The sequence below is a fragment of the Capricornis sumatraensis genome, chromosome 4, assembly GCF_032405125.1.
Source record: "Capricornis sumatraensis isolate serow.1 chromosome 4, serow.2, whole genome shotgun sequence".
NCBI classification, from domain to species: Eukaryota; Metazoa; Chordata; class Mammalia; order Artiodactyla; family Bovidae; genus Capricornis; species Capricornis sumatraensis.
The window spans coordinates 70,461,092-70,488,780 of NC_091072.1; the positions used below are offsets into that span (position 1 = coordinate 70,461,092).

Below are 27,689 nucleotides of genomic sequence, written 5' to 3' on the forward strand. Positions count from 1 at the left end.
CACTTACCCCCTAATTCAGCACCCCAACATGTTACATGTCCCTGAAGAGAAAGGCCAGGGGATGACCTATTCTTAGCCCTGTACACAATCCCTGGCAAACAAATGTGCTCATTACAAGGTGATGATGGACAGGGAGGAATTTGGAGCCAAGGAAGGAGTGTGTTTGTGTTTGTTTGCGGGTGGAGGAGTGAGACATGCCAGAAGTCCAGAGAAGTCATGGGGAGGACTTGGGCCTTTTCATGAAAAGCAAGAAGGAGGACATGCCAACCCCCATCCCCAGCCTGACACCACAGTCAATTTACTGTGTGTTTAAGGACAGATGGCATACCTATGCTGTACACACACACACAGATTCCAAATTGATCAGAGATGCCATCATTGCTATTATCTTTTTTTTTTTTTGGCCTTGCTACAAGGCTTTTGGATTCTTAGGTCCCCAACCTGGCCTCTTGGCAGTGAAAGCACAGAGTCCTAGCCACTGGCCCACCAGGGAATTCCCACTGTCACCTTTATAGAGCCAGAAAGAACCAAAGCAGGTGAAATAGTATTTCTGCATCTTGGGTGCAATCTCTGGCCCTCTTGCCTTCCTCCCAGCCCTTCCAATGCCTGAACTTCCTGTCTGAGATTGGTCATCCTTCCCAAGAGAGGGCTAGAAATGACAGGCAAATCGTGGCGGTGGGAGGGAACGCCTGGCTAATCCTCAGCTCCTCACAGCCCCAGTCGGGTGTGCAGTGGGAATCCTGGTGTTCCAGGTCCCTCCCTGATGGGCTCCAGATGTGCTTACATCTGGGAAGGCCATCCCAGGAAGCTGACTCTCCCGCCCACTGCTCCCACCCCGGATGGCTCTTTTCTCCAGCTCCCAGGCCCTTGAGCCCAGAAGCTCCAGACACTCCTCTCTTCTTTAAAGGTAGGCAACACAGGGGAGAAAAAGGATGGAAAATAATGGGGGGGGTGAGCAAATAAAATGAGGCCACTGTTTAGGACACCCCAGAGAATCTTATTTCCCTTTTAACTTCCTATGTGAAGTTGCTACATTTTGCTGTTGCCTTAAAAAAAAAGGCGAAAAAGTAGAATAGAAAAACTGAAGGTTTGGAAAAGAAGACACTAGCTCGAATGATGGAAATTCCTTCCTGTTAATCTGCTTGTCCTGGACCCCTGGGTCTTGTACTTTTTTTACCCCAGTGCTCCCTTAGCCCTGCCCTTTTCCCTCAATGCCCTTCCCCTAATCCTTGTCCCTCTCTCCCTCCCAAACCTAGTCTAGCCTGGAAAAATCCCCAGTTTGGTCCCTAATGGAAATACCTGAGTGCAATCTCAAGCCCTAGGTTCAGAGCCCTAGAGCAAGAGAATTCGAGCATCCCAGGACTGGTCTTGTCCCCAGGATGTCTAGCAAACATCCTTCATCCACCCCTCCAGTGCTCTGAGCAAAGTGGGGGCAGTAAGGGTAGTCTGGGTTTATTTTAGGTCGGGACATGGGGGAGGTGTTGCTCTCTGGATCAGACAGGGAGTGTGGACGGTGGGTGGTGACTCACAGATGATGGAGCCATCAGTTCCCCTAAGCAGAGACCTGAGTCAGGGTGGTGACGGAGCCTGAGGCTTCCTATAGTCGGATCCTTTACTTTCTGATTTCTCTTGGACACACATACAGTGCAATACTCCAAATTTTTTCTTTTTTTTTTGGTCTCGATGCAGGATCTGAGTTCCCCTACCAGGGATTGAACCCATGCCCCTTGAAGTGGAAGCCCAGAGTCCTAACCACTGGACCACCTGGGAATTCCCTCAGCGCTCCATCATTAGCAGCATCCAGACTCAGACTCCTAGGATAACCAGGATCCTACTCTGTTTCCCGAGATACCCTCCTCCCACCATAGCTCCATACTCTGTATACCTGTCCTTCCTTCCTTCCCCTCTGAGAGAACAAACTCCCTCTCATTCCCCCACCATGGGACAGGAGAAAAAGGCCCCAAGAGACACAAACCCAATAAGCAGCTCTGATCCTTTGGTCCATTGAACTCTTCCCACTCTTTTTTTGTATCCTATCACACTGAGAACATTAGATTTGTAACATTCCCAGAGTAAGTGAGAGAAGCTGCCCTGGCCAGAAGCCACCAGCCTGGGGTCTCTGGTGGTCCCAGGTCTTTCCAGGCTGCAAGGGCTAAGAAGGTTGATACCTGCCTCAACACACCGGCAGCCTATCTGTGCGCACTACCGGAAATATCTCACTCCATCCATGCTACCCAACCAGGCTTCTTACAGGCTCCATTAGGCTCAAGATTATTCCCTGAAACCAGGATATCCAGCCTCCATGCACTCAGAATTTCCAGGCAATTTGTGAACCTAGAAGAAGCAACCCAAGTCTTGCCCCCAGAGAAATCACACACACACACACACACTTCCATCCAGTTTCAGAGGATCAGTGAATTGTATATCATCCTATCTTAAAGGTCTCTGCTCCAAAATCTTCCCCCTATAGAAAATCAGCTCAGTTTAATTTTCCAGTCTTTTTAAAAATTATTTATTTTTGGCTGTGCTGGGTCTTCATTGCTGCATGCAGGCTTTTTCTAGCAGCAGCAAGTGGGGGAGCTACTCTCTAGCTGCAGGCTTCTCTCTGTGGTGTCTCCCCTTGTTGCAGAGCAGGGCTCTCGGTGTTCAGGGCCTTCGATAACTGAGGTGCCAGGGCTCAGTAGTTGTGGCTCCGGGGCTTAGTTGCCCAGAGGCATGTGGAATCGTCCCAGATCAGGGATCGAACCTGTGTCCCCAACATTAGCAGGCAGATTCTTAACCCCTGGACCACCAGGGAAGTCCCAGCCCAGTTTGGAAGACTAAACTAACAGTGCTGTGGGAAAAGCAAGGACTTTGGGGTCAGTTGGGGTGAAATTTGGATCGGGCCCCTTTCTTTCTGTTGCTCTTGTCTTAGTCACTTCACTCTCTGAGCCTCGGTTTTGTAATAATAAAGCGGGGATCCTAATACCTCCAGTGCTGGATAGTTCAGAAGATGAAATGGGATAAAAGCAGTTTAAAGGTCAAGCCCGAGGCCAGGCATATAGCATATGCTAAATAAACTGTTAATAGTCCTCACCCGTCTCCCACCCTATTGAAACTTAGCATGGCTCCTAGCTCTAAAACTTTCACCTCTTTCCTAAACCCCTCTGTGGAAATGCAGTCTTCCTGGTTCTAAGCTCCAGCCTTCAGGGCAGGCAGGCTGGTGACAGCAGGAGTCTGGTGAGTGTCCTGTCCTTGCCCTTCACCCTCTCTGCCCCTCTGTCAAGCAAACCGTGATTAATAATAATCAGTCATCACAGCAAATCATTCTTGCTGAGCAATGAAGGGACAGAGGGTACTAGGGAGGTCAGATTTGAGAGAGGAAACAGAGACACCTGGAGACACACCGTCTGGTCAGACACAAGCTGAGAGATACACAGAGAAAAAGCTGACATGAGCCAGAGCATTTAGCGGGCAGTGGGCTAAGAGGAGACAGCATTGGATTTAGAGTCTAAACACTTAGGTTCTAGACTCACCGCTAACTCACTGGCTAGCCACATGACCTTGGACAAGTCTCTTAATTTCTCTACACCCACTTCCTCTTCTGAAGGAGAGAGTTGGGCTGATGACCCCTAGGAAACCCCTCTTGGCTGAACTTTCTAAGCAAGCTACCAGACCTGGAGGGCTACGCTGAAGCAGCTCTAACTAGGAGGGGACCCCAAGTGCAGGCCTGACCCAGGGCAGAGGGAGGGCCAGGCAGAGACAGGCATGGTGCGAGGAAAGGCAGGAGGTGTTGGGGCCACTGGGAGAGGACTTATAAGGGCAGAGAGAGCCAAGAGAGGAGGGATATTGGGGAGAGGAGAAAAGCCAGCCAGAGAATGACTAAGGGGCTCCCGCAGTAAACAGGAGCAGGGAATGGCCAGGGAGGGGGCCTGTTTGACTTGGCCAAGCTGGGGGGGTGGAGTGGGGAGGAGGACTGGGGCAGGACGCTATGTCCCCTGTCCCTCACCAAGGCTCCTGGGAGGAGCTGAGTCACACACCTCCCTCCCTGAACCCCTCCCCGCCCCCACCCCAAGCTCCCAGACCCTGGGAAAATCTAGAGAGCTTATGCCTGGTTGAAAAAGGAACGAGCTGGGTTCACACACACGTGCTCTGCTGGGTTGTACAGGAGTCGGGCTTCATCGTGTCTCCTCCCAGAGAGGGTCTCAGCCCTCAGCTTCAGTAATTTTCACCTAGAGGTTACCTTCGCGGTAGTGCTGTGCTTTAAGATCCTGACCCGGAGATTCTTTGGGTTCCTCGCCTAAGAGAGGGTCAGGACCTGCAGATGTGAGAGTGGGACCAGAGCCAGCATCACCCCACGGTCTGACCAGCTGGCCTCTCCCTTGGGCTGCAGCTGACTCTGGAGAGGGGCTTTTAAAAAAACAGCTGGGTGCTTTGGGACAGGAAGTAGAGTTTGAGGAGAAGACTCCTGGCAAAGGAAAAAGTATTGATTCTCCGCGCTTGTATTCTGAGTCCCCCAAGCCAGAGTGGGCCAGGGACTGGAGAAGAGAAGGGTCAGAGTTCCGAGGGAGGGGTGCGTATTATTCTGGAAGGGGTGGAGTCCTGCAGGAAAAAGACAGGAAGAGGGCTGGAAAGGAGAGGAGGTTAGGAGAGAATCTAGGCCCCTTGGTCCCCCTCCCCCAGACTGAGATAAAGACTAGAATTCTGAAAGGTGATCTCATCACACAGAGCCAGGACTGGGGGAAGGGGTGGGCAGGGGGGTCACTGCCTTCTCCTGCTACAGTCACTTCCTCTACAGTCATAGGGAATCTTGGGAGAATGGGGTCCTGGGTTCCAGCTCCCAGGCCATAAGGGCAATAGAAGCCAAATGTTGGGCCCCTTTGCAAAACACTACCCCCATTGCCACCCCCACCCAGACCCCATCCCTTCCTACAATTCTCCAGGTTTGTAGCAATCAGGCCAGTTTAACCAAGAAGACACAGAAGGGCCAAAGCAACCCCTTCTCCACCACCACCAGGCTCTTGGTCAACCTCCAGATTTTAGGAAGGGACATTTACAACCAAAAAGGGGGAGGCTTGGACCAGAAATCTCCTGGTGAATAACCGCAAACTCCTGGACTCCTGAGTTTTCAATTCTAGCAACTTGGGGGTGGGGCGTGGGGAGCGGAGAGCACTGTAGGTCCTCCATCAGATCAGGCTGACTGGGAGCACGCTGTACCTCAACTCCTAAGTCCCAAATCCAGCTGGCTGGAACCCAGGCACCCCGTGGCCCCGGAAGGCAAGGGGGAATCCCAGTTGGCCAGCTGCCAGAGGTGTCTCCTCTCTCTTTAGACCTCGGAGTCTCCTCCCTGAATTAGTGGGGGAGACCCCACACACATATTTCACACTCCCTCCGCCCTCCAGAGGTGATTCCTTTCCTCATTAGGAAATTCTCCACTCCCTTTTTCCGACTCCTTTTCCGAGCGTTTACGTTGTACATCTGGAAAGGATGCGAGAGGAAGGAGGGGGAAGCAGAGAGAAGGAGGGGGAGAACCCAAACCCGCCCAGTCTGACCCAGTCCAGACAACCGGCCTCCAGCTGGGGCTGGGGCGAGGGAAGTGGAGAGGTGCGGCCCCCCCACGCCCCTTCGGGGTGGGGGGCGCGGGCTCAGCGTTCCAGGGACCCAGGAATGCCCCCCCACCCACCCCCCCGGCAGGCGGGGGGAGGGCTCAGCCGGGAGTTTGGCAAACTCCTCCCCGCGTTGAGTCATTCGCCTCTGGGAGGTTTAGGAAGCGGCTCCGGGTCGGTGGCCCCAGGACAGGGAAGAGCGGGCGCTATGGGGAGCCGGACGCCAGGGTCCCCTCTCCACGCCGTGCAGCTGCGCCGGGGCGCCCGGCGCGGCCCCCGGCTGCTGCCGTTGTTGCTGCTGCTGCTGCCGCCGCCGCCCCGGGTCGGGGGCTTCAATTTGGACGCGGAGGCCCCGGCAGTGCTCTCCGGGCCCCCGGGCTCCTTCTTCGGCTTCTCGGTGGAGTTTTACCGGCCGGGGACGGACGGGTGAGTTGAGGAGGGTTGGCGGCGGGCTGGCGGAGGGCGGGGGTGCGCGCCTGGAGACTGGGGGCGCGGCTGGAGTCTGGAGGGGACCGAGGCTTGAGTTTGGGAGGCGGAGTTTGGAGGAACTGGGGCTGGAGTTGGGGGCCCGCGCTAAAGTTGGGGGCCCGCGCTGGAGTAGGGAGGGGACAGTGGCCGGCGCGGTGGGGGGGTGGGCAGGAGTTTGAGAGCGATCAGCGGAGAGACATGTGTGGGGTGGGGAGAGGACACGAAGCTGCAAGCTGGAGAAGTCTGGGCAAGGGTCTTGCGGCCAAGAGAGAGGAGGGCGCGGGAAAGGAGAGCAGAGGGTCTCTGGTTGAGACTGGAGAACTGCGGGGACCGGAGGCGGATGGGGACGGAGAGGGGGCGCGGAGGCCAGGAGGCTTTCGAGAGCACTGGGGAACCCCGGGACCCCTGAGGGCCATTGTGCTCAGAGAGGACGAGACGAAACAGAATGAGCTGTATGGTGTGTGTATGTAGTAAGAAGGAAGTCGGAGGCTGAAGGGGTCCCGGAGGTTAAATGGGGGCCAGCCTCATCCTCCCCTCCCCCCTCAACTCAGACTGGGAAAGACCCGGGAGGGGGATGGCGGCTCCCTCCCCTTCCTCCTCGGTCTCCTACTCAGCCCGCCACCCCCTACCCCATCTCTGTTCAGACGCGGGGATCCGGGAAGTTGGGAGAGTCCCGGGACTGTGGTCCTGGGGGGCGCTGGGGCTGGGGGCTGGCTCAGCCAAGGGCGGGTACTGGGATGTGTCGGGAGGGGTGTGTGTGCGCGCGTGAAGGGGGGTGGGCGGTTTCCCTCTTCCTCTAGCTCTTGGGAGGAAGAGAAAAGCTGATTTCCTGTAGCTAGTCGGCTGGAGCTGAACTGAGACCGGGACTTCTGGGGCTGGGGTCGGAAGCTTGGGAGACGCGGGCTCCGAGGGCCCAAGAGCGTCAGAACACAGGACCTCAGCCACCGGGAAGTCTCCAAGGAGGATCCCAGTTCCCAACTCAGCAGGGTAACAAGCAGCCTGGATCCTGTGTGCGCACAGGCTTGGGGAGACAAGCTGGGCAACATAAAAACAAGGGTGTTTGCTTAAATGTGGAGAGTGAGGTGTAGTGAGAGGGGAAGGAAGCTGCTCCCGGGCTGGGACAGGGACTCCCGGTGCCAGGTGACTGATCCTCGACCTCTGGAGGAGTCCTCTTTCTACGTCTGTCTCTGGGCCCTGAGCCCGCCACTGCTCCCCACCATCGCCCCGCACCACTGCTCTTCACCACCACCGCAACCCCTCCTGGTATCCGGGTTTGATAGGCTCTCTGTCAAAGAGGTGAGCTGTTCTTACACATACAGTTAGCTGGTATCTACTCATTCCTTTCCTTTTGGAGAAAAGGGGTTAATCTAGGTACTTCCACTTGGGTACAGGGACAGATTTCTCCTTTGTCTGGAGGACCTGAGGATGGGGAAAAAAGAAAGATGGTTAGGCTCCAGCTGTTGGTTCTGGACTATTCAAGGTCCCCACCCAACCCCCACCCCACCCCCCTGGCCTCTTGCCCAAACCCCATTGCATCACCCTGGCCTAGAGTCTCTGCCAGGCCTGGCCTCCCCAAGGCCCCCTCAAATTGCTTACCGCAACCCTAATGGAGAAGAGAAGAGGGAGGGAGGGGATGGGATCCTTCGCCACATCAGGGCACCAGGGCTGGGGTCAGGTATCTGGCTCTTTACCTTCCTCTTACCCAACCCCTACCTAACAAGAGTGTCATCTCCCTTTTAAAACATGCCTCTGAAACATCTGGACTTTCACACATTCCAGGTTCCCTAGGTGTCTGTTTGGCCCCTGGCCTGATCCTGCAGTCCCCAAAGCCCTTTTCTAGAGCAGGACCCAGCATTCTCAACCCCTCCCCCTCCCCTTCTGCTCATCTCTCCTCCCAAGAGAACCCAGGTGTCCAGCTTGCACACCTCCCCCTCTCGTTTTCTCTGTACAAAGCACTCTTAGAATAGGACTTGGAACATTCCACCTCCCCAGTGACCTCCCTCCCCACCACAGCTGGGCCTCCAAGCCCTCCTCCCTGCAGGGGACAAACATAGCCCCTCACCTGGGGCCATCGCTGGAGAGGGAGGGCCTCGGTGTTCTCAGCCTCCTCCCTCACCTCTCACGGTGGAAACTGAAAGGGCATCAGAGGGCAGGGTAAGCAGGCATCAGAGGGCAGGGTAAGCACGGAGAGAAGTTCCCCGGTAGGAAAGGGCCAGGCTTTAAGTCAGGTTGAGCTGGGTGTGCATCCAGGCCCCACCTCTTGTTTTTTTGTGTAACCTGGGGTGAGCTACTTAAGACTTAAATCTTGGAACCTGATCCTCTCCTGAAAATCAGACACCTACCTTATGAGGCTGTTCTGAGGACTAATTGAGACAATATGTATAAAGGGACCTGGTCCACAGAGGGTGATCAGTATACATGGGAGGCCTGACTTTTATGAGGTACCTAATTTCTGTTTCTGGTTCCCTCCTCCCTGCACACCACCTAGTTCATCAAAGTTTTTCACCATTTCTTCCTGGCTTTTAGTATTTGCTTATAGCAGTGATAGCTATAAGCACATTTCTTTGCATTTTCATACCAGTTTTTCTGTTGGATCATTACAAAAATCCTTGCCTTAGACAGATGAAGCTTACTGTCCCCATTGTGTGTATATATATGTGCATATATATATATATATATATATATGTTTCAGGAGTTATGACTATGAAGGTTATGAAGGTTAGAACTAGAAGTTTGTTTAGAGACCATCCAAGGGCAACCCATCATCTTACAGGTAGAGAATTCAAGTCTTGGAAAGGGGAAATCGGTAACTTGGTCCAAGAGGTGCGCTTAAAAGGTGCACCAGCCTTAGCCTACCTCCTTAGCCCTTTGTAGTACTGCCACAAGTAGAGGCAACTCTTCCTCCTCAGCCAGCCAGGCATCTCCCTGGAGAGTACAATGGGGGACCCAGAACCAGGTGTTTCCTCTGGCCTGGCCAGGGCTGCTGTAGGACCTGCAGGAGCTGAGTCTGTCCGTTTGCTACTCTCCACCCCCGACCTTGTTAGGCCATCAGAGTCAAACAGTAACCATGTATTGAACAGGAACTTGGTTAATCAGAAGCCTGACTGGTGAGATAGTGGAGAGGAGGGGACAACTTGGCAACAAGGTAGACGAGGTAACAGGACTCCCAGCTTCTGGCTCTTCCATTGGAAAAGATTCTGAGTGATCCTGGACATGTGACTTAACTTCTCTGGGACTTAGTTTCCCCCTCTGTACAATGAAGACAGGGGACTGGATAAGCTGTATTTTTTGTTAAAGTTTTCTTTCTTCTTTTCCATCTTCCTTTCTTTCTTTCTTTTCTTCCTTCCTTCCTTTCTTTTTCTTTCTAATTCAAATGACATCTTACCAGGGCATTCTACATAAAACAGAGACAAGAGATTGCTCTGAAAGAAGGGGAGCAGTGTCAGGACCAAACTGGCTTCCACTTACTCGACGTGGCAGCCCTGAGGCTTCTCCAAGAAAGTCTTCAATCCCGGAGATGCCCTCCTCGGCGCCTTCCAGCTGGGGCAGCCTGTGTCTCCAAGAACCAAGTCTAGTATACCAGGGTTCTGAGGCTTCAGAATAAATTATGGCAATTACTTTTTCCCTTGGTCGCCATAGTTTGGAAGAATTTATCTGCCAAGCTGCGCTGAGGAAGGAATAATTAATTCCTTTTTCCTGTTTTTTATCAACTAGAAGTTAGAACAAGAAGACATCCATAGCTGCCAATCAGAGCTTCTGACCAATATGAGATAACCAGGTTCCCCACAGGAGTCATTATAATTACAGCCCAAAGCAAATACACTTGAGGTTTTAATTAGCCTGGGCTGCCTTATCAGGTAAATGCATGATTTCCGTTAGGCTTTCTGAAATAATGAAAATAGCCCAAGGACCCTCTGTTGTTACCTTCTTGGACCCCTAGTAGGATCCATCTGCTGTAAGATTTAGGAAGCAGGAACCAGGAGTGGGAGAATAAGGATAAGCTATGTGAGGTGCCACGCCAGACACCGGGTGCCTTGCTCTGCAGTGGGGGAGGGCACTATTGACTGGACTTAGAGGAGATGGGAAGGAAGGGCCATGCACCCTCAGTTGTAAGCCACAGGCGGTGCGGGGCAGGTCTGAGTTGGGATCTGTGTCCGTCGCCTGCGTGCCAGACCCCTTGAACCTTCACTCAGCCACAGCCTAGGCCCCTGTCCCACAAGCCTGGGGGATTTATAAACCTTGTAAGGCCCCTCTCACACCTTCCCGCCCCCCCCCCACAAACTCCAGGCTTCTTCCTCAGGCTTTGCTTCCCCCACCCAGGGAAGTGGTGGGAGAATCGGGGGTGGGAGTAGGGTCCCTTGGCCAAGGCCTGGAAGAGTATCAGAGCTCTGGAAGACTTTGAGGTAACCATTGCAACCTCGTCACCCAGAGGAAGCAGGAAAGGGTATTCGCAAGTCTCCACTGAGCTCGTGCCTGACCCAGAACTCCTGTACCACTGCTGTTTTCTGGAGCTGCCTCTGCTACGGGGGATTGCACCCCTCTTCTCCCCCAGCCGTGGGGCAAGGCAATCTCTCCCCAACACCAACCTCACCTACTAGGCCTGGCAGCCAACCAGGTCACTGTGCCTCTGAGTAGCCAGCTCCCACCCACCCCCAGCTGGCTGTACCGCCTGAGTGAGAGGGGTGGGGCCCAGCAGGCGGGTGGGAGACAAACGGAGAAGTGAGAGGTTGGAAACAGACAGGAAGCCACAGGCAGTAAACATTTCCTGTCCCCAGGGTAACCGAGGCTGGCACCCCACCCCCCATCACTCCAGGAACTCTCACTCGGGGCCTCCCCTCCTGTTGCTCTGGACCCTTCTTCTCCCTGCTCCGTCCTCAACCTCTGGTCCAGCCACCCTCACTTCAGTCCTTTGGAGCCGCTCCCTCTGGTGCTCCCATCCTGTGCCTCTTGGACACCACCCCTCCGCCCCTCCCCTACTCAGTGTGCCTGCCACTGTCACCCATCCTGTCTCCCAACCCATCCCCGTGTCTCACACACCCCTAATTTTGTGATCTCTATCATAACCTCAGACTTGGGGACTCCTGGTAAGAAAGGCTGATGAAGGGATCCAAATATCAAGAAAAGGGTGGGTGTTGGGGGTGCTGAGAGCTGAAAGGGGCCAGAATCCAACAGAGATAGACAAGCCCAAGATGTGAGATAGAAGAACAAAGGGGGACAGACCTAAAACCAGAGCCAAGAGCACAAGCAGTCATGGGGCAGAGGAACAGATTGAGAAGCGGTGCCAGAGGCAGATACGGGAGGAGAGCAGAGGCCAAGGCTGGCAGGGACACTGGGTCAGTTGCCCCGGCTGCCAGATGCAGTCCTCATGGGAGACTCTGGAAGAGAAAGCCCAGAGGGCTGCCAGCTGCACTGAGGCCTTGGAGGCAAAGGACCCAGAAGTGATAGAGGCAGAGCCAGAGGCAGGAAGATTACCCAGGACCTCCGCTGACACCACGCCATTACAGAGGACCCCCAGCAAAGGCAACCTCCTCCTCGTCCTCTCAGGGGGAACGAGGCACCGTGTCCATAACTGAGAGCCAGCAGAGCGAGATCTGAATTCGGATTTGAGGGATGGTGTATGGGAAAGGTGTTAAGAGGCTGAGACAAGAGATCCAGTCGGGATGGGGAGGTCCCACCGGAGCCCAGGGTGAGGGCAGGCCCAGGCCCCAGGGAACAATCTGTTCTCACCATCCTCCAGGGCCTCTCTCCACTTCTACTGCCTGATTTCCAAGCCTCACATTTTCCTCCTACACACCCCAGGGCTGGGCAGCCGGACGCCTGGGTCTTGCCCAGAGAAGGGCTTTAGCTTGGGAGCAGAGGGTAGGTAAAAGGACTCTGGGGTTCCAGGGGCTGCACCTCCAGTCTTCGCAGGTCCATAGAGGAGATGGGGAAGTTGGGGTCCAGGCCCTCTGGCCCCAACCCCTTCCCAGAATTGACTCTGGTTCCTCCCTGTAATGACGGGAAGGTAGGAAAGGAGCGGGTCGGGGGAGGGGGAGGAGGGGCTGTGTTAGTGACAGCGGCACATGGGGACCGCCTGACTCCAGCCTGTGCCTCTGGCATCCGTGGCATCTTCGGAGATATAAATACAACTCGGGGGGCATCTATCCCACCCCCAGCCAGCCCCTCCCCGCCTGGGGAGACTGTAGAAGAGTTAGGAGCCCCCCTGAAATGTCTCTCCTTTCCTCTCCGCAGGGTCAGCGTGCTGGTGGGGGCGCCCAAGGCTAACACCAGCCAGCCGGGAGTGCTGCAGGGCGGTGCCGTCTACCTCTGCCCCTGGGGCACTAGCCCGGCACAGTGCACCCCCATTGAATTTGACAGCAAAGGTAACCCGCTTCGCAGGTCGGGGAGGGACTAAAGGGTGGGACTGAGGCTGGGAGGCGGGGCCCAGGCGGGATCGGGAGCGCGGGGCGGAGCCTAACCAGCTCCAGGGCCACGTGCTCCCGGGCTCTGGGACTCCAGCTCCGCGCAGCAGCGGTGCAGCGGCTGCCCGTGGCACTCACACCACGTTCCCAGTCCAGCCCAGCCCAAGGAGGGCGGGCATGATTCAGAAACATGTGGCTCTCATTTTCCCTGAATCACCCACACTCTGGGAGGCCAGGGCAGTAACACAGACAAAGACAGGGAGAGTCACAGAACCTAGTCCAATTCTTTTAACTAAGCACTGACTAAGTGATAATGCGTGCCAGGCTCTGTTGCTGTGTGCTGCAGGGGCTTGAAACATGATTAAGCAACCGACCGCAAGGAGCTTAAGGTCCCAAGTAGATGCAGAGATGGACCAAGGGAGACAGGCTGAGAAATAGTAATAACAGCTAACACTTGAAGAACACTTGCTATGCACTGGGCAACGCTGTTGGCACTTTACACATATTAACGCACTTCATCCTTTGAATGAGGGCATGAGGTATTATTATCCCCATTTTATAGGAAATGGGTTAAGTAACTTGTCTAAAGTCACACAGCTAGTAAAAGGTGGAGCAGGGATATGAACTTGAGCAGTCTGACTCCATAGAGCAACTGGGGTGAGGGGACAAAAGAGGAGAGCATCAAAAGACAGAGACAGTGAGGGAGGGGTGGTGTAAGAGCACAAAACCAATTGATTTTTTTTTAAGTATATATTTATTTATGTGGCTGCATCCAGTCTTCGTTGTGGCATTCGCGTAGATCTTTCATCAAGGTCCATGGACAGGCTAGTTGTGGTGCACAGGCTTAGTTGCTCTGAAGTGTGTGAGATCTTAGTTCCCTGACCAGGGATGGAACCCATGTCCCCTGCATTGAAAAGTGGATTCTTCACCACTGAACCATTAGGGAAGTCCCTGATTATTATTATTATTATTTTTAATCTGAAAGACAAGTGAGAAGCAAAGGAATAAGAAAGGCTGTCTTAAGAAAGGCAGAGAGGGCTTGGAAGGATAGAGACAGACAGACAGATGCATGAACACATACACACACATAGACAGGGCAGAGATCCAGAGCTGTAAGAAAGGTCCAGGTCATAGAACAGGTGCTAAGACACAAGTCCAGGTGTAGACAGACGTGAACCCAGAGGGTTGCCCTGTCAGGAAATAGGCATTCTTCCCCACCTTATCACAAGCATCCTTGTCCCAGCTGGGTGAGGAGGCGAGCACACCAGGGGACTGCAACTCTAGAAACCCCAGGTTCTGTGTGTGTGCACGTGTGCATATGTGCACACATGGGTGTATGTGCACACATGCAGCAGCAGATGAGTCAGGCCACAACAAGCAGACTGTAAAGACCCTTCCTCACTTTCCCTCCCATGAGTCATGGGCTCAGGGCTTGCAAGTGCTGAGATACCCCCAGGCTGAGGGCAGGGGCTGCTCTAAGGCTCGGCTGCCCACAGCTGGCATGACCCCACTTTCTCACTTCCCCAAGGCTCTCGGATCTTGGAGTCCTCAGCGTCCAGCCCAGAGGGAGAGGAGCCTGTGGAGTACAAGTCCCTGCAGTGGTTTGGAGCGACAGTGCGAGCCCATGGCTCCTCCATCTTGGTGAGGGCCCAGCAGGCTGAGTGCCCTGATGGGCCAGAGGGGTAGTGGTTGGGGATAACAGCACAGTGAGGAGGGAGGGAAGAGAGGCCCTGTGGACTAAACCTGGCACCGCCTCCTCCTGGGCCCTCCCAGGCCTGTGCTCCCCTCTACAGCTGGCGCACCGAGAAGGAGCCGCAGAGTGATCCCGTGGGCACCTGCTACCTCTCCACAGGCAACTTCACCCGGATTCTGGAGTATGCACCCTGCCGCTCAGGTAGCGCAGGGGTGGCGTGAGTCCTCACAGTCCCCCACCCCCAACGGCCTTGATAGCCCACTCTCTGGCCCAGGGAGGTCCTTTCTAGGGCCCCCTCTCCCCTTGCCTTCCCCAAACTCTCTGCTCTTTCCTGCCTGACCCTTCTGTGCAGAGCGTCTTCCCACCACCTTCTCCTCTTGCAGATTTCAGCCAAGAAGCAGGACAGGGTTACTGCCAAGGGGGCTTCAGTGCCGAGTTCACCAAGGTGAGAAGGGATCTGGGAGGAACCTGGCTGTGGGTAGTGGATGCAGGGGAATCAGGACCAGATGCAGACTCACCTTCTTCCCCTGCACAGACTGGGCGTGTGGTCCTGGGTGGACCAGGGAGCTATTTCTGGCAAGGTGAGTCCTTCCTCCACTGTCCCTGCGTCCGTCTCCCGCACCCAGCCTCTCATCCCTCTCTCAGCCCAAGACCACCATCCTTCCTTCCTCTGCCCCTGTCCCAGTACTCCTCTTCCTGTCCTCTGAGACTTACCTGTCCTCTCCCACCAGCCTCCAAAAGCTTCCCCTCCTTGAACCAGACTCCTGAATGTCTCCCCATCAGCCCCCAGTGCCCCAATCCCTGCCACCTCCTTCTCTGGCCATCCCCTCTTTATCCCCTTCTCCAGGCCAGATCCTGTCCGCCACCCAGGAGCAGATTGCAGAATCCTATTATCCCGGGTACCTGATCAACCCAGTTCGGGGACAGCTGCAGACTCGCCAAGCCAGTTCCATCTACGATGACAGCTACCTGGGTGAGTGAGCAAATGGGTGGGAGCTGCAGGGGGAGAACCTGGGGGGGGCCCTGTCCTCACTCACCCCTCGCCTCCCTTCTCCCACCCAGGCATCCCCAGCCCCTGGCCCCATGTGTCATGTGTGGGCTGACTATGAAGGCTCAGTAGGGGTGGGGAAGGGATGGGCCAAGACAGAGGGGGCCCCAAAGCAAGAAACCTAATATCCATCCACCTGTCCCCCAGGATACTCTGTGGCTGTGGGTGAATTCAGTGGTGATGATAGAGAAGGTGAGTGTGTCCCCAGGCTGGGCCCAAGGGAGGGGGCAGATGAAGACCCCAGATCTGGAGCCCCAAGGACTGAGACATTTTTGTATGACTCCCCTTCCCCTGCCCTTAGCCTGCAACCTTTTCTTCCCTTTCCAGACTTCGTTGCTGGTGTGCCCAAAGGGAACCTCACCTACGGCTATGTAAGGCCCAGCCTGACCCTCCCTCCCCTCACCCCCTCCCCTGCCTAATCACAAAGAACCATGCATGGTGATTTGGGAGGGTTCAAAAAGTGGACCAGAACACAGGCTCTTGGGTCAGACCAGGGTTCAAGTTCTGGCACTTACTCTGGATGAATCTGTGATTTATTCCTATCCCACTTCATTCTGTAAAAATCTGAGTCTGCTTAACCTCTCTGAGCCTCACTCTTCTCTAAATAATGGGATAATAATAGTTCTGACCTCACAAGGCTCTTGTAAGGATGAAGTGAGATAAGGCACGTGAAAGTACTTAGTGAACTCTTAGGCAGGGTACAACTGTAGTTGTTATTATTAGACCATGGCGAGTGCTTTAAAAAGGATATAGATAAGAATACCATAGGAGTCCATTCAATTACCAACATTTATTAGGGCAAGGTATGAGATAAGAAGATGAATAAGACATCACACCCCATCTTGTACGGCTTCTAATCAAGTATGTAAGATAAGACATACATATGATGGTAATCTAGCTTGCAGCTCTTATGCATACGCCCCTCAGTGCATCGGGCGCTGTCCACTCGTGATTTCTATTCTTCCCAACAAGCTTATCGGGGGAGATATTACCAGTCACATTTTACATATGAGAAAGCTGAGACTCGAAGAGACCAAGTAAGTTGTTTAAGATCACCCAGTTAGCAAGTGGCTAGACAGAGATTTAAAACCAGACCTGTCTTATTCCAAAGTCAGCATTCTTTCCGCACTAACATAAATTTCAGAAAAGTGGTTAAGATGATACAGCAGTTTGGGGGGAGTAAGAACCTCCTTTCTAGGGTGGGGATGGATCAGAAAAGGTTCTGTGAAAGGCCAGAGGAGATGAGGAAACACAGCATCCTAGACAGGAGCATGAGAAAAGCGTGGAAGGAAAGGGAAACAGTTCAGGCCAGTTTAGCATGGGCTGACTGACAGTGGAGAGACTAAAGAGAGACTGGGGGAGTCCTTGGTGCTCCAGTTGCTATGAATCCATGCTTTCAATGCAAGGGGTCTGGGTTCAGTCCCTGAACATGAGGGAACTAGATCCCTTATGTCACAACGAAAGATCCTGCACGCCACAACTAAGACCCAGTGCAGCCAAACAAACAAAAAAAGAGAGGCTGGGCAAAAACAGGTTGGGTGCAGAGTCTCCAGGGCCTCAGAGGACCAGCCAGTAAGCTGAGATTGGGCCATGGCTGCAGGGAAACACCACGATTTCCCAAGCCAGCAGTGTCCCTCCTAGACCAGCTCTAGGGTGATCAGTCTCAGTGCCGTGGGGAAGGGCACTGGGGGGAAGGGAATGTCCAAGGCAAGGGGAGACCAGGGCTTTCTCCAGCATTCCTTGGGGAGGGCTCACACCAGAGGAATAGCAGCAAGACTGGGGAAGAGAATGAGGAGTCAAGAGACCAGTAGAGCCCATCACTAAGGGGCGACATGGGCAAGACATGAGTGTATGTGGTTTGGGAGGGCTGGAGCATGAGGCTTCAATCATTCAGCTAATAATTAGTGAGTGTCTGCTCTCACCAAGCATGACTTTAAGCTCTGGGGAGAAAGCAAAGAACAAAACAGCTCCTGCCTTCACTGATCTCACATTCTAGTAGGTAGATCAGATACACAACAGACAGATAAGTACGGAATCTCTCAGTAGTGGTTGATAGGTGACACGGAGGAAAACAGTGAAGTCCACCTGAGATGGAGCCACCAGTATAGAGATAAGACTATGGCGAAGGCAAAGCAAAGAAGGGAATTACGGGACAAGTGGTCTGTGTCTCCAAGGAATGACTGCCCCTGGGTATCCTGCACCCATCTGTCCTCCATCCAAGTCTGGGACCAATGGGTGTATCTCCTCATCCCCAGGTCACCATCCTTAATGGCTCAGACATCCGGTCCCTCTACAACTTTTCAGGGGAACAGGTGAGGACACCCCCTCTACAACCCAGCTTGGCCCTCTGCCAACCAAGCCCTGGCCCTGAGTCATAAGCTCAGCCCAACTTCTCAGGCTCCCTGGAGTCCCTGACTTCCCCTCACAGCCCTTGTTGATTGACTCCCCGGTACTGACCCGCTGCTGCCGCTCTGTCCCCCCACCAGATGGCCTCCTACTTCGGCTACGCAGTGGCCGCCACAGACATCAACGGGGATGGGTGAGTAGTGGAGAAGGCACAGTGGTGCCCTCCCCAGGGGCAAGGAGTGGGGGTGGGACAGAAAAATGCAAGGAGAGTTCCTCTCTGGATTCTCCTCCTGCCTGCGTACCCTCGGCTCAGGGGCAAGGAGAGAGCTGAGCGCCAAAGGCCAGATCTCAGGTCTCTCCCTTGGGTGGGAAAGAGCCGGGCTCTTGCTTGGGCTTTCCTGGTGCTGGGACTGAAGAGGGGATGGGGAAGGACAGGGTCTCAGGTTGCCGGTGTTTCCCCCATCTTCAGGCTGGACGACTTGCTGGTAGGGGCGCCCCTGCTCATGGAGCGGACAGCCGACGGGCGGCCACAGGAGGTGGGCAGGGTCTACATCTACCTGCAGCGCCTGGCTGGCATGGAGCCCACGCCCACCCTGACCCTCACTGGCCAGGATGAGTTTGGCCGGTTCGGCAGCTCCCTGACCCCCCTGGGGGACCTAGACCAGGATGGCTACAATGGTAAGCACGCTATGGGCTCGAGTGGCTGAGGAGGAGCCAGGGGCCTGAGTCAGAAGGGATCTGGGGAGAGGTAACTGTCAGATAAGATAACCAAGACCTCCCAGCGTCTCCTGGAGGATTTTAAATCCTAATGTCTAGATCTTGGGGCTTGAAGAGTTTAGCATACTGGGAATGACAGATGGGAAAAATAGGATCCTGGGTCCTGGGGTCTGGTGGTAGAGATTTGAACTTCTGGATTCCTGGCCTGCTGACTGGTGTGTGTTGTGTGTTTTGCAGATGTAGCCATTGGGGCTGCCTTTGGTGGGGAGAACCGGCAGGGAGTGGTGTTTATATTCCCTGGGGGTCCAGGGGGTCTGGCGTCTAAGCCTTCCCAGGTTCTGCTGCCCCTGTGGGCAGCTGGCCAGACACCGGACTTCTTTGGCTCTGCCCTTCGAGGAGGCCGAGACCTAGATGGCAATGGATACCCTGGTGAGTGGTGCCCGAGGCCCCTTTCACCTGAGAATTCCCTGGTCGCAGACCCCCTAGCCTCTCTAATGTATTTGTCTAAGCTCCTGGGTGCAGTTCTAGGATGTGCCACCAGATGGCGATGCCCCCTCACTTCAGCCTCCTTGAAAAAGCAGCTAGAAAGGGTTGGGAAGAATTCTGTTTGGGGGTCTGCTATATGGGGTAGTTTCTTTTGATTTCTTGCAGATCTGATTGTTGGGTCCTTTGGTGTAGACAAGGCTGTGGTATACAGGTATGAACTCGGGCAGGGGATAGCCTGGGAAACACGGGAACTGGGGGATTTCTCAACAGGGCTGAGTTTGGGGAAGTGTACAAACTGGGATCCTGGAGCTTGGGCATCGGCTTCCTGTGCCGGGGTTCCTGAGGAGCCTTAGTTCTTTGACCCCCACGTTCACTCTTGGCAGGGGTCGCCCCATCGTGTCTGCCAGTGCCTCCCTCACCATCTTTCCTGCCATGTTCAACCCAGAAGAGCACAGCTGCAGCTTGGAGGGAAACCCTGTGACTTGGTGAGTGGGGGGGTGGGGGAGGGAGATTGCAGGATGGAGTCTGGGGGTACCTCATCCGTGCCTGGAAGTGGGGAGGGTGAGCAGGCCTTTGAAAGGAGGCACATGGGCCTGTCCCAGTCCAGGTCTGTCTGGGAGGCAGGCAGAGAATACGATGCCTGTTCCAGGTGAATACACCAGCTTTCCTTTTGGTCCTCTAGCATCAATCTCAGCTTCTGCCTCAATGCTTCTGGAAAACATGTTCCTGACTCCATCGGTGAGGGAGACTGCATGAACCTTTCGGGCACTGGGGCGGGGGTGGAAGGGCTGGGGACCTGGGGACCTCTTTTCTCTCTGGATAAATTAGGAGAGGGGAAGATGCTGCTTAACGTACATGCACGGCCACAGGCTTCACGGTGGAGCTCCAGTTGGACTGGCAGAAGCAGAAGGGCGGGGTACGGCGGGCGCTGTTCCTGGCCTCCCGACAGGCCACCCTGACCCAGACCCTGCTCATCCAGAACGGGGCTCGGGAGGACTGCAGAGAGATGAAGATCTACCTCAGGGTAGGGGCAGGAGGGCGGGGCGTGGACTGGCTTGGGGAGGGTGGCCACATAGAACTGGGGACCCCTCCTGAAGGGGAGAGGACTGGGAGATTCCAGTGAAGGTCCTGGGTCTTTGGGGGGCTGGGGCAGGGTGCCTTTCTGTTCGAGGAGCTGGGAACCAGGCTGCCTCAGAAGCAATGAGCGCGGTTGTTGGGACACCTAAATTCTTGCGGGTCTTGCATGGACAAAGGGAGATGTGAGAGGATGAGGAGCAGGGTCGCCAAGTCCCCTGTGTCCCCTGACTCTGAACCCTCCCCCCCACCGCCGCCCCAGAACGAGTCCGAGTTTCGAGATAAACTCTCCCCGATTCACATCGCCCTCAATTTCTCCCTGGACCCTCAAGCCCCAGTGGACAGCCACGGCCTCCGGCCAGTCCTACACTACCAGAGCAAGAGCCGCATAGAGGACAAGGTGAGGCAGGGTGGGGAGACAGGCCAGGAGGAGAGGGGCCTGGGCCCCTGGGGACGGGGCCCTGGAGCGGGGAGCCGACAGCTTGGGAGGCAGTCGCAACTCCCCCTCTCACGGCTGCCCCACTCTCCAGGCTCAGATCTTGCTGGACTGTGGAGAAGACAATATCTGTGTGCCAGACCTACAGCTGGAAGTGTTTGGGTGAGTGGAGGCTGACGTCAGGCTGGGGGGCTCCAGATGCTGAAGTCGCCTAGCAGGACACATGGAGCTTGGAAGCACCTGGCACGTGGAGAAGAAGAAAGAAGAGCATATCAGCTGGCTGTGTGACCTCGGGAAATAATGCAACTTCTCTGTATACTGGGAATAATAGCATCTATTTCTCTAGCTTTTTGGAAGGATTAAATGAAATAACCTACATAAACCATCTACCCTAGTGCCTGCCATAAAGCTAGAAGTCAGTGAACGGTGTCTATTATTATTATATTATTATCGTTATGGCCCATTGTCTGGCTTGGGGATTAATTCTCCAGTGTCCCTGACCCCTGTGTGTCCCCTCCAGGGAGCAGAACCATGTATACCTGGGCGACAAGAATTCTCTGAACCTCACTTTCCACGCCCAGAATGTGGGTGAGGGTGGCGCCTACGAGGCAGAGCTTCGGGTCACGGCCCCTCCGGAAGCTGAGTACTCGGGACTCGTCAGACACCCAGGGGTGAGTGAGGACCCGCAGGAGGGGCTTGGGAGGAGACCCTGCAAGAGGGACACCGAAGCCTTACCTGCACCCACCCCACCTCCAGAACTTCTCCAGCCTGAGCTGTGACTACTTTGCTGTGAACCAGAGTCGTCTGCTGGTGTGTGACCTGGGCAACCCCATGAAGGCCGGGGCCAGTGTAAGTCTGGGGCCATCTCACGCCGAGCTGAGCTGGGGGAAAGGGAAGGAGGGCCGCAGTCGGTGTGTGGCAGACGCCCGGTCTAACAGCCCGCTTGTCCGTCCTCCCTGTCCCGCAGCTCTGGGGTGGCCTTCGGTTCACAGTCCCTCACCTCAGGGACACGAAGAAAACCATCCAGTTTGACTTCCAGATCCTCAGGTAGGTAGGGGGCGGGGCAGGGGCAGAGTCCGGCGCAGGTGGCATTCTGGCTGGGCTCTAGCACCATCAGAGTCTCTCCTCGTCCCACAGCAAGAATCTCAACAACTCGCAAAGCGACGTGGTTTCCTTCCGGCTCTCGGTGGAGGCTCAGGCCCAGGTCTCTCTTAACGGGTCAGTGCCCGGGCAAAACGGGGCGTCTCTGGGAGGGGAGATGGACTTCTAGCAAAGGAGGCATATGAAATGGGGTCCCTTCCACTGTCCTCTAAACCACCCTGCTCTGCAGGGTCTCCAAGCCCGAGGCAGTGCTATTTCCGGTGAGCGACTGGCGTCCCCAAGACCAGCCACAGGAGGAGGGTGACGTGGGCCCTGCCGTCCACCATGTCTATGAGGTGCGCGGGCTGCTGGGAATGGAGGGCAGGGCTAGAATGAATGACAGGGAAGGAGGAGCCAGTATGAGTGACAGATGGCTGGGGCCAGCCTGAGGGGCTTGAGAGGAAGAGAGGCAAGAGAGAGGTAAAGGCCTGGACAGGATCAGTGAGAGACCAGCCAGCTGAGTGACTTAGAAGGGGAGGATGGAGCCACCTCCAGGAGGGTTGGCTGGAAAGGATTCCTTCTCTGCCCATTGATTTCCTGCCTCACTCCTGAGACTCCGAGCAGAGAAGAGTGGGCCACTGGGACCTGGGTCTCAACAGGGAAGAATCACTCCCTCCCTTCCCATGATGACCGTGCCTTCCTCTCCTCAGCTCATCAACCTGGGCCCCAGCTCCATTAGCCAGGGCGTGTTGGAGCTCAGCTGTCCCCATGCTCTGGATGGCCAGCAGCTCCTCTACGTGACCAGGGTCACAGGACTCAACAACTGCACCACCAGTCACCCCCTCAACCCAGAGGGCCTGGAGGTGAGGGGCCTGGGGACTGGCCGGGAGGTGGGGGGCACCAAGTCGATGGTAGTTGGGGAAGTTCGCAGGGACCTAGAAGAGCGAATGAGGATGTGCCTGGAGCTAGGACTTAGGCCACTGGAAGGCAGTCAGAAGTCCCACAGACACCTTGAGGCCCTGGGAGGAGAAAAGATTGTTTTGAGCACTGCATTTCTGTCTTTCTGCCTGAAGTATCCTTCCCTGATTCCATGCCCTGGCATACTCCTAGGGCCCAGCTCAGCACCACCCCTTCTGGAAAGCCTTCTTCAGACCCACTCCCCTAGACCCCAGTGTCTGTTTTAAAGTTCATTTTATTCATAGACAACATTTAAATTAAATGAATGACTGTACAGAACCATGTTACTGGCTCAGGAAATATCACAGGAACCAAAATTTACAAGGTCCCTACTCTCATGGAGTTAGAGGAGGGTAGTAAACAATAAGGTTTCCCAGGTGGTACAGTGGTAAAGAATCTTCCTGTCAGTGCAGGAGATGCGAGAGAGGAGAGTTCTATCCCTGGATCGGGAAGATCCTCTGGAGTAGGAAATGGCAACCCACTCCAGTTTTCTTGCCTGGGAAATCCCATAGTTAGTGGAGCCTGATGGGCTCCATGGGGTCACAAAGAGTCAGACATGACTGAGCAACTGAGCGTGTGCACACAATAAAAAATAGAGGAACAGATATTGAAAAGTGATGGAAGTGCAGTGCCCACATGCTGGGGTGGGGTGGAGCTGGGAGCGTCTGAGCTGGATCATCAGGGAAAACCTCTTGAGGAAGGAACAGGTGAATTGAGTATGAAAGATAAGGATGAAACTGCTTGTGAAGACTCAAGAAAGAGTATTCCAAGCAGAGGGAACAGCCAGTGCAAAGGCCTCAAGGCAGAGACAGTGCCCTTGCCATAGGAGGTGGTCAGTTGCATGGATGGAAGACCAGGTCAAAGCTGCTGCAGACCCCAAATGCAGGCTGACTCAGATGCTGTAATGAGGTGGGAGAGGCAGCTAATGGTCTCTTTCCTCTTCCAGTTGGATCCCGAGGGTTCCCAGCACCACCGGCTGCAAAGACGGGATGTTCCAGGTCGGAGCCCTGCCTCCTCAGGGCCTCAGATTCTGGTAAGTTGTCCTGAGAATGAGGTCTGGCCCCAAGTGTTGAGTACCTCTGTGGGTCCTCAGAGCCGCCAGAAGGGCAGAACTTATGGTTCAAGCCTCCTATTTCTTCCCAGAAATGCCCAGAGGCAGAGTGTTTCAAGCTGCGCTGCGAGCTAGGGCCACTCCACCGGCAAGAGAGCCGAAGTCTGCAACTGCATTTCCGCGTCTGGGCCAAGACTTTCCTACAGGTGAGGGAGCCTCACCTCAGTCCTGACCCCTGACCCCTGACCTTCAGGTCTGCTGGACTGACTCCCGCTTTCCCCACTGCCCTAGCCACCCCCTTTCGTGACTGGGACCCAAACAGCCCCACTCCCCTCCCTCACCATTGTTTGGACAGGGCTGTGTGTCCTTGGCGACACCTAGTGGCCTCGCTGGGAGCGACAGCTTCCCTTTTCTGGCCCATTAGGAGGGGAGGGCTGGAGGGAGACCAGCCGGCAAATGACAGAAAGACAGAGACAGAGGATGAATCCATTGTGGAGAGGCAAGCAGATGTATAAACAGGAAATAGTAGTCATTTGTTGAGTGCACACTATGGGCTAAACATTGTCCTAGGTGCTTAGCCCATATTAATGACTCAAGAAATTTTTTTTCTATTGAACATGCTGTTATCTAATTATCCACTATTCAGTTATAACTATTTAGTTACACATTTATTTTCTCTTATAAGGACTATAGAGAGAGATTCAGAGAATGAGTTCAAAATAGGGAAAGATTATAACCAGAGCCAGAAACTGGGGAGCCCGATGTCCTCCAGATGCCAAGAGGGGCCACCCTGAACACCTTTCCCCCACCCACAGCGGGAGCACCAGCCATTTAGCCTGCAGTGTGAGGCCGTGTATGAAGCCCTGAAGATGCCCTATAAAATCCTGCCTCGGCAGCTTCCCCAAAAGGAGCTGCAGGTAAGTCTAAGGCCAGCAGGCTGGGCCGTGAAAGACAGAGTTCTGGGCCTGGCACGAGGACTACATGACGGGCGCTGGCCTGATTATGGTAACAAACATTGACTGAGCGCCTGCTGTGTGCCAGGCACTGTGCTAAGTCCCGGGAACACAGTGATAAGCAAGATGGACAGGGCAGTGAGAAGACTGTGACAGGGTCAGCATGTTTAGACCACATCAGAGGGGACTTGAACACACACCTGCAGAATTGGGAAAGGCTGTCTGGAAGAAGTGATGTTTCAGCAAGACCTGAAGACTGCATGGGATCTACCAGGCTTAACTGGTCAGGAAAGGAGTCTTTTCTGGGGAGAGGAAATGAGCAGGAGTGAAGGCCTGAAAGAAACAGTAATGCACATTTTAGAAATTTGAAGTTCAGAATTCTGTTAGCCTAAAATGGGAGTGGCAAGTGGGAGCCAGGTGTAGGGTGGGAAGAACCAGACGGCTTTCCAGTGACCTCTCCTGGCTTGCTCCCCAGGTGGCCACGGCTGTGCAGTGGATCAAGGCAGAAGGCAGCCACGGAGTCCCTCTCTGGATCATTATCTTAGCCATCCTCATTGGCCTCCTGCTGCTCGGTCTGCTCATCTATATCCTCTACAAGGTCAGCCACATCCTACTCGACTTGGCCTTCTCTCACCAGGTTCTGCCCTTGACCCAGCACACTCCCTAGTAGCTGCCTCCAGACCAGTTCTCCGGCCACATGCATCCCGTCTGGACACTGCCTATACCATCCCTTCTTTCATTCTACAGCCCCTAGCTTAGAAAGAGTTCTCTTGACTCAAGCTGATAAGTTTACCAATACTTTCAAAATCAAGGTGACTCACAAGTGGCCAGTGTGTAGCACATGTGTGTGTCACCTCCACCAGAAACCCATGGTAGCCATCCCTAACTGATCATACTCTAGAAATAGCCTCAGAATCCTTCTCAAGAGGCAGCCACTTCTAGGCAGCGAGACTTCAAATCTGTTTGCCATCCCTGGCTTAACTGGGGGCATTTTTACAACACCAAAGCAGCCCAGCCTAAGGCCTCCTGGCCCATTAGACCTCTTGGAGAGGTAGTCTTCACAGCCTGAATTTGGGCCACTTTTGCAAGATGGGGAGACTGGAAGCACTGAAGTCATCTTTGTCCCCTCCTGGGATAAGATCTGCAGAGAACTAACTCAGTTCTCCCTCTTTCCTTCTCATTAGCTCGGATTCTTCAAACGCTCCCTCCCGTACGGCACCGCCATGGAAAAAGCTCAGCTCAAGCCTCCAGCCACCTCCGATGCCTGATTCCTCCCAATCTTGAAGGCCCAGTCCCCCCACCCTCAGTCTACTGACAGGGAGGGGGCTGGGCGCTTCCTGAAGGTGCTGAGGGCCAGGGAGAAGCTCCTCTCCCCAGCCCAGAGACATACTTGAAGGGCCAGAGCCGGGAGGTGAGGAGCTGGGGATCCCCTCCCCCCATGCACTGTGAAGGACCCTCGTTTACACATGCCCTCCTCATGGATGAGGGAACTCAGATCCAGGGACAGAGGCCCCAGCCTCCCTGCCACCTTTGCATTTTGGAGAATTTCCTGAAAACACCTTGGAACCAGAACTAGGGGATCCAATCCCAGTTCTCCGGCTCAGACGTGGCACCAGGACTTCCTGTCCAGCTCCAACCCCGCAGAGATCTGTCGTCGGCCTTGCCAGAGATCCACAGGAAGCCCCCAGCTAAGAGCCTGGAACCTGGGGAGCGAGACATGGCAGCTCTGGACAGCCCCCACCCCGGTGGGCCAACAAAGAACACTAACCATGGATGGCACCCCAGGCCCAGCTCAGGACAGATCCCACACCAGGATCCACGCTGGCCCAGAAGCAGCTCCAAGGGGAATCAGAACTTTCACAGGGCCAGATCGAACCTGGGGCCGGGGCCTGAAGTTCATCTGGGACCCAGACTCAGACGTTGGTAACCTAACTAGGCAGATCCAGGACATTTGAGCCTGCTCCAGACCTGGGCCTGGAGACCAAATCCACCTCTGACTCAGGAGAAGTCAGGAATTGCCCAGGACCCTGAAGGGGCCATGATGGTAACAGATCTGGAACCTTAACCCTGGCTGGACGTAGGCCCTCTCAGTCCTCCGCAGAAAGGGGAGCCTGCTGTCCCGGGCCTGCGGGTTTGGGTTCTGCCCACCAGCTGCACTGACGCTGCCCCTCCTCTCCCTACCCAACCCTCCCCTCACCTCGGCTCCGGACACCCGGGACTTATTTAAACTCTGTTGCAAGTGCAATAAACCCGGCCCGGTGCTCCCACTGATCAGAGCTGGAGTCTGTTCTCTCCCTACTCTTTCCAGATCTTTCCTGGAACCAGGCCTCTTGGTGGATAGGAAATGTTTCTTGCAGTTTCTTTGCACTGGGAGCCAGGAGTATGACCCTCAGGAACTGTGGAACTAGTTTTGGGGTTACCTTTTCTTACATGGAAGAGATGATGGAAGGGGTGAGAGCAGGACTTGACTCCTGCCCATCCCCCAGCCCCACCAGATCTGATGCCAACGCCTCTAAGAAAACAGAGAGAGGAATTCCTTCTCTTTGGATTTGAGGGTTAGGGAAGAATACGAAAGGAGAGGTCAGAGCTGAAGGTGGAGGAAGGTGGCCCAGAAGATTCACTTGGGCTTCCAGAAATTAGAATAATGAAAAGGGTTGAGAGAAAAGGCCACAGAACGAAATCAGAAGAAAGCCAGTTGGGTTTGTGTTTTGTTTTCATTACCCATTGTATTCTAATGGATGCTGCTGCTTCTGCTGCTAAGTTGCTTCAGTTGTGTCCGACTCTGTGCAACCCCATAGATGGCAGCCCACCAGGCTCCCCCGTCTCTGGGATTCTCCAGGCAAGAACACTGGAGTGGGTTGCCATTTCCTTCTCCAATGCATGAAAGTGAAAAGTGAAAGTGAAGTCGCTCAGTCATGTCCGACTCTTAGCGACCCCATGGACTGCAGCCTACCAGGCTCCTCCGTCCATGGGATTTTCCAGACAAGAGTACTGGAGTGGGGTGCCATCGCCTTCTCCATGAGGGAATGTTAAATAGTTTACATACATTATCTCATTTAATTTCGATCAAATTAAATGTGTGAGGCAAGCACAATTAACCCCATTTACACAAGGGGAAATTGAGGTCCAGAGAAGTTACATAACTTGCCCAAGGTCACAGTCTAATTCAGCCTTGCCTGACTGTGAAAGCCCTATTCTTAACCGACATGACAGACGGTTCAGGTCTTTGAAGATGAAGTGAGGGAACCCCTCAGCATCCTCTGTCTCCTGGAGGCCTATCTTAAACTAATGTCCAGCAAGAGCATGGGGAGGGGTGCTGAAATTCAAATAGGATTGTTAGAGGCAAACGTGTCTATGTCCTGCTAGACTGAGGTCAGCCACCAGAGGGCAGCAC

General features: G+C 54.5%; 1 protein-coding gene across 1 annotated transcript; it reads left to right on the forward strand.

Annotated features, from left to right (window-relative positions):
- Positions 1-5,793: 5,793 nt before the first annotated feature.
- On the forward strand, positions 5,794-26,554 carry ITGA5 (integrin subunit alpha 5). Its single transcript, XM_068969966.1, has 30 exons — positions 5,794-6,011; positions 12,285-12,415; positions 13,983-14,095; positions 14,228-14,348; positions 14,531-14,592; positions 14,683-14,728; positions 14,995-15,120; positions 15,343-15,387; positions 15,523-15,566; positions 17,451-17,507; positions 17,682-17,734; positions 18,011-18,219; positions 18,496-18,687; positions 18,910-18,955; positions 19,128-19,229; positions 19,427-19,482; positions 19,614-19,768; positions 20,081-20,218; positions 20,349-20,416; positions 20,775-20,925; positions 21,011-21,103; positions 21,222-21,301; positions 21,392-21,472; positions 21,585-21,690; positions 22,045-22,197; positions 23,238-23,324; positions 23,435-23,548; positions 24,158-24,259; positions 24,771-24,893; positions 25,480-26,554. Exons 1-30 carry the CDS (start codon positions 5,794-5,796, stop codon positions 25,561-25,563), a joined length of 3,156 nt encoding a protein of 1,051 aa, XP_068826067.1. The 3' UTR covers positions 25,564-26,554.
- The last annotated feature ends 1,135 nt before the right edge of the window (positions 26,555-27,689 follow it).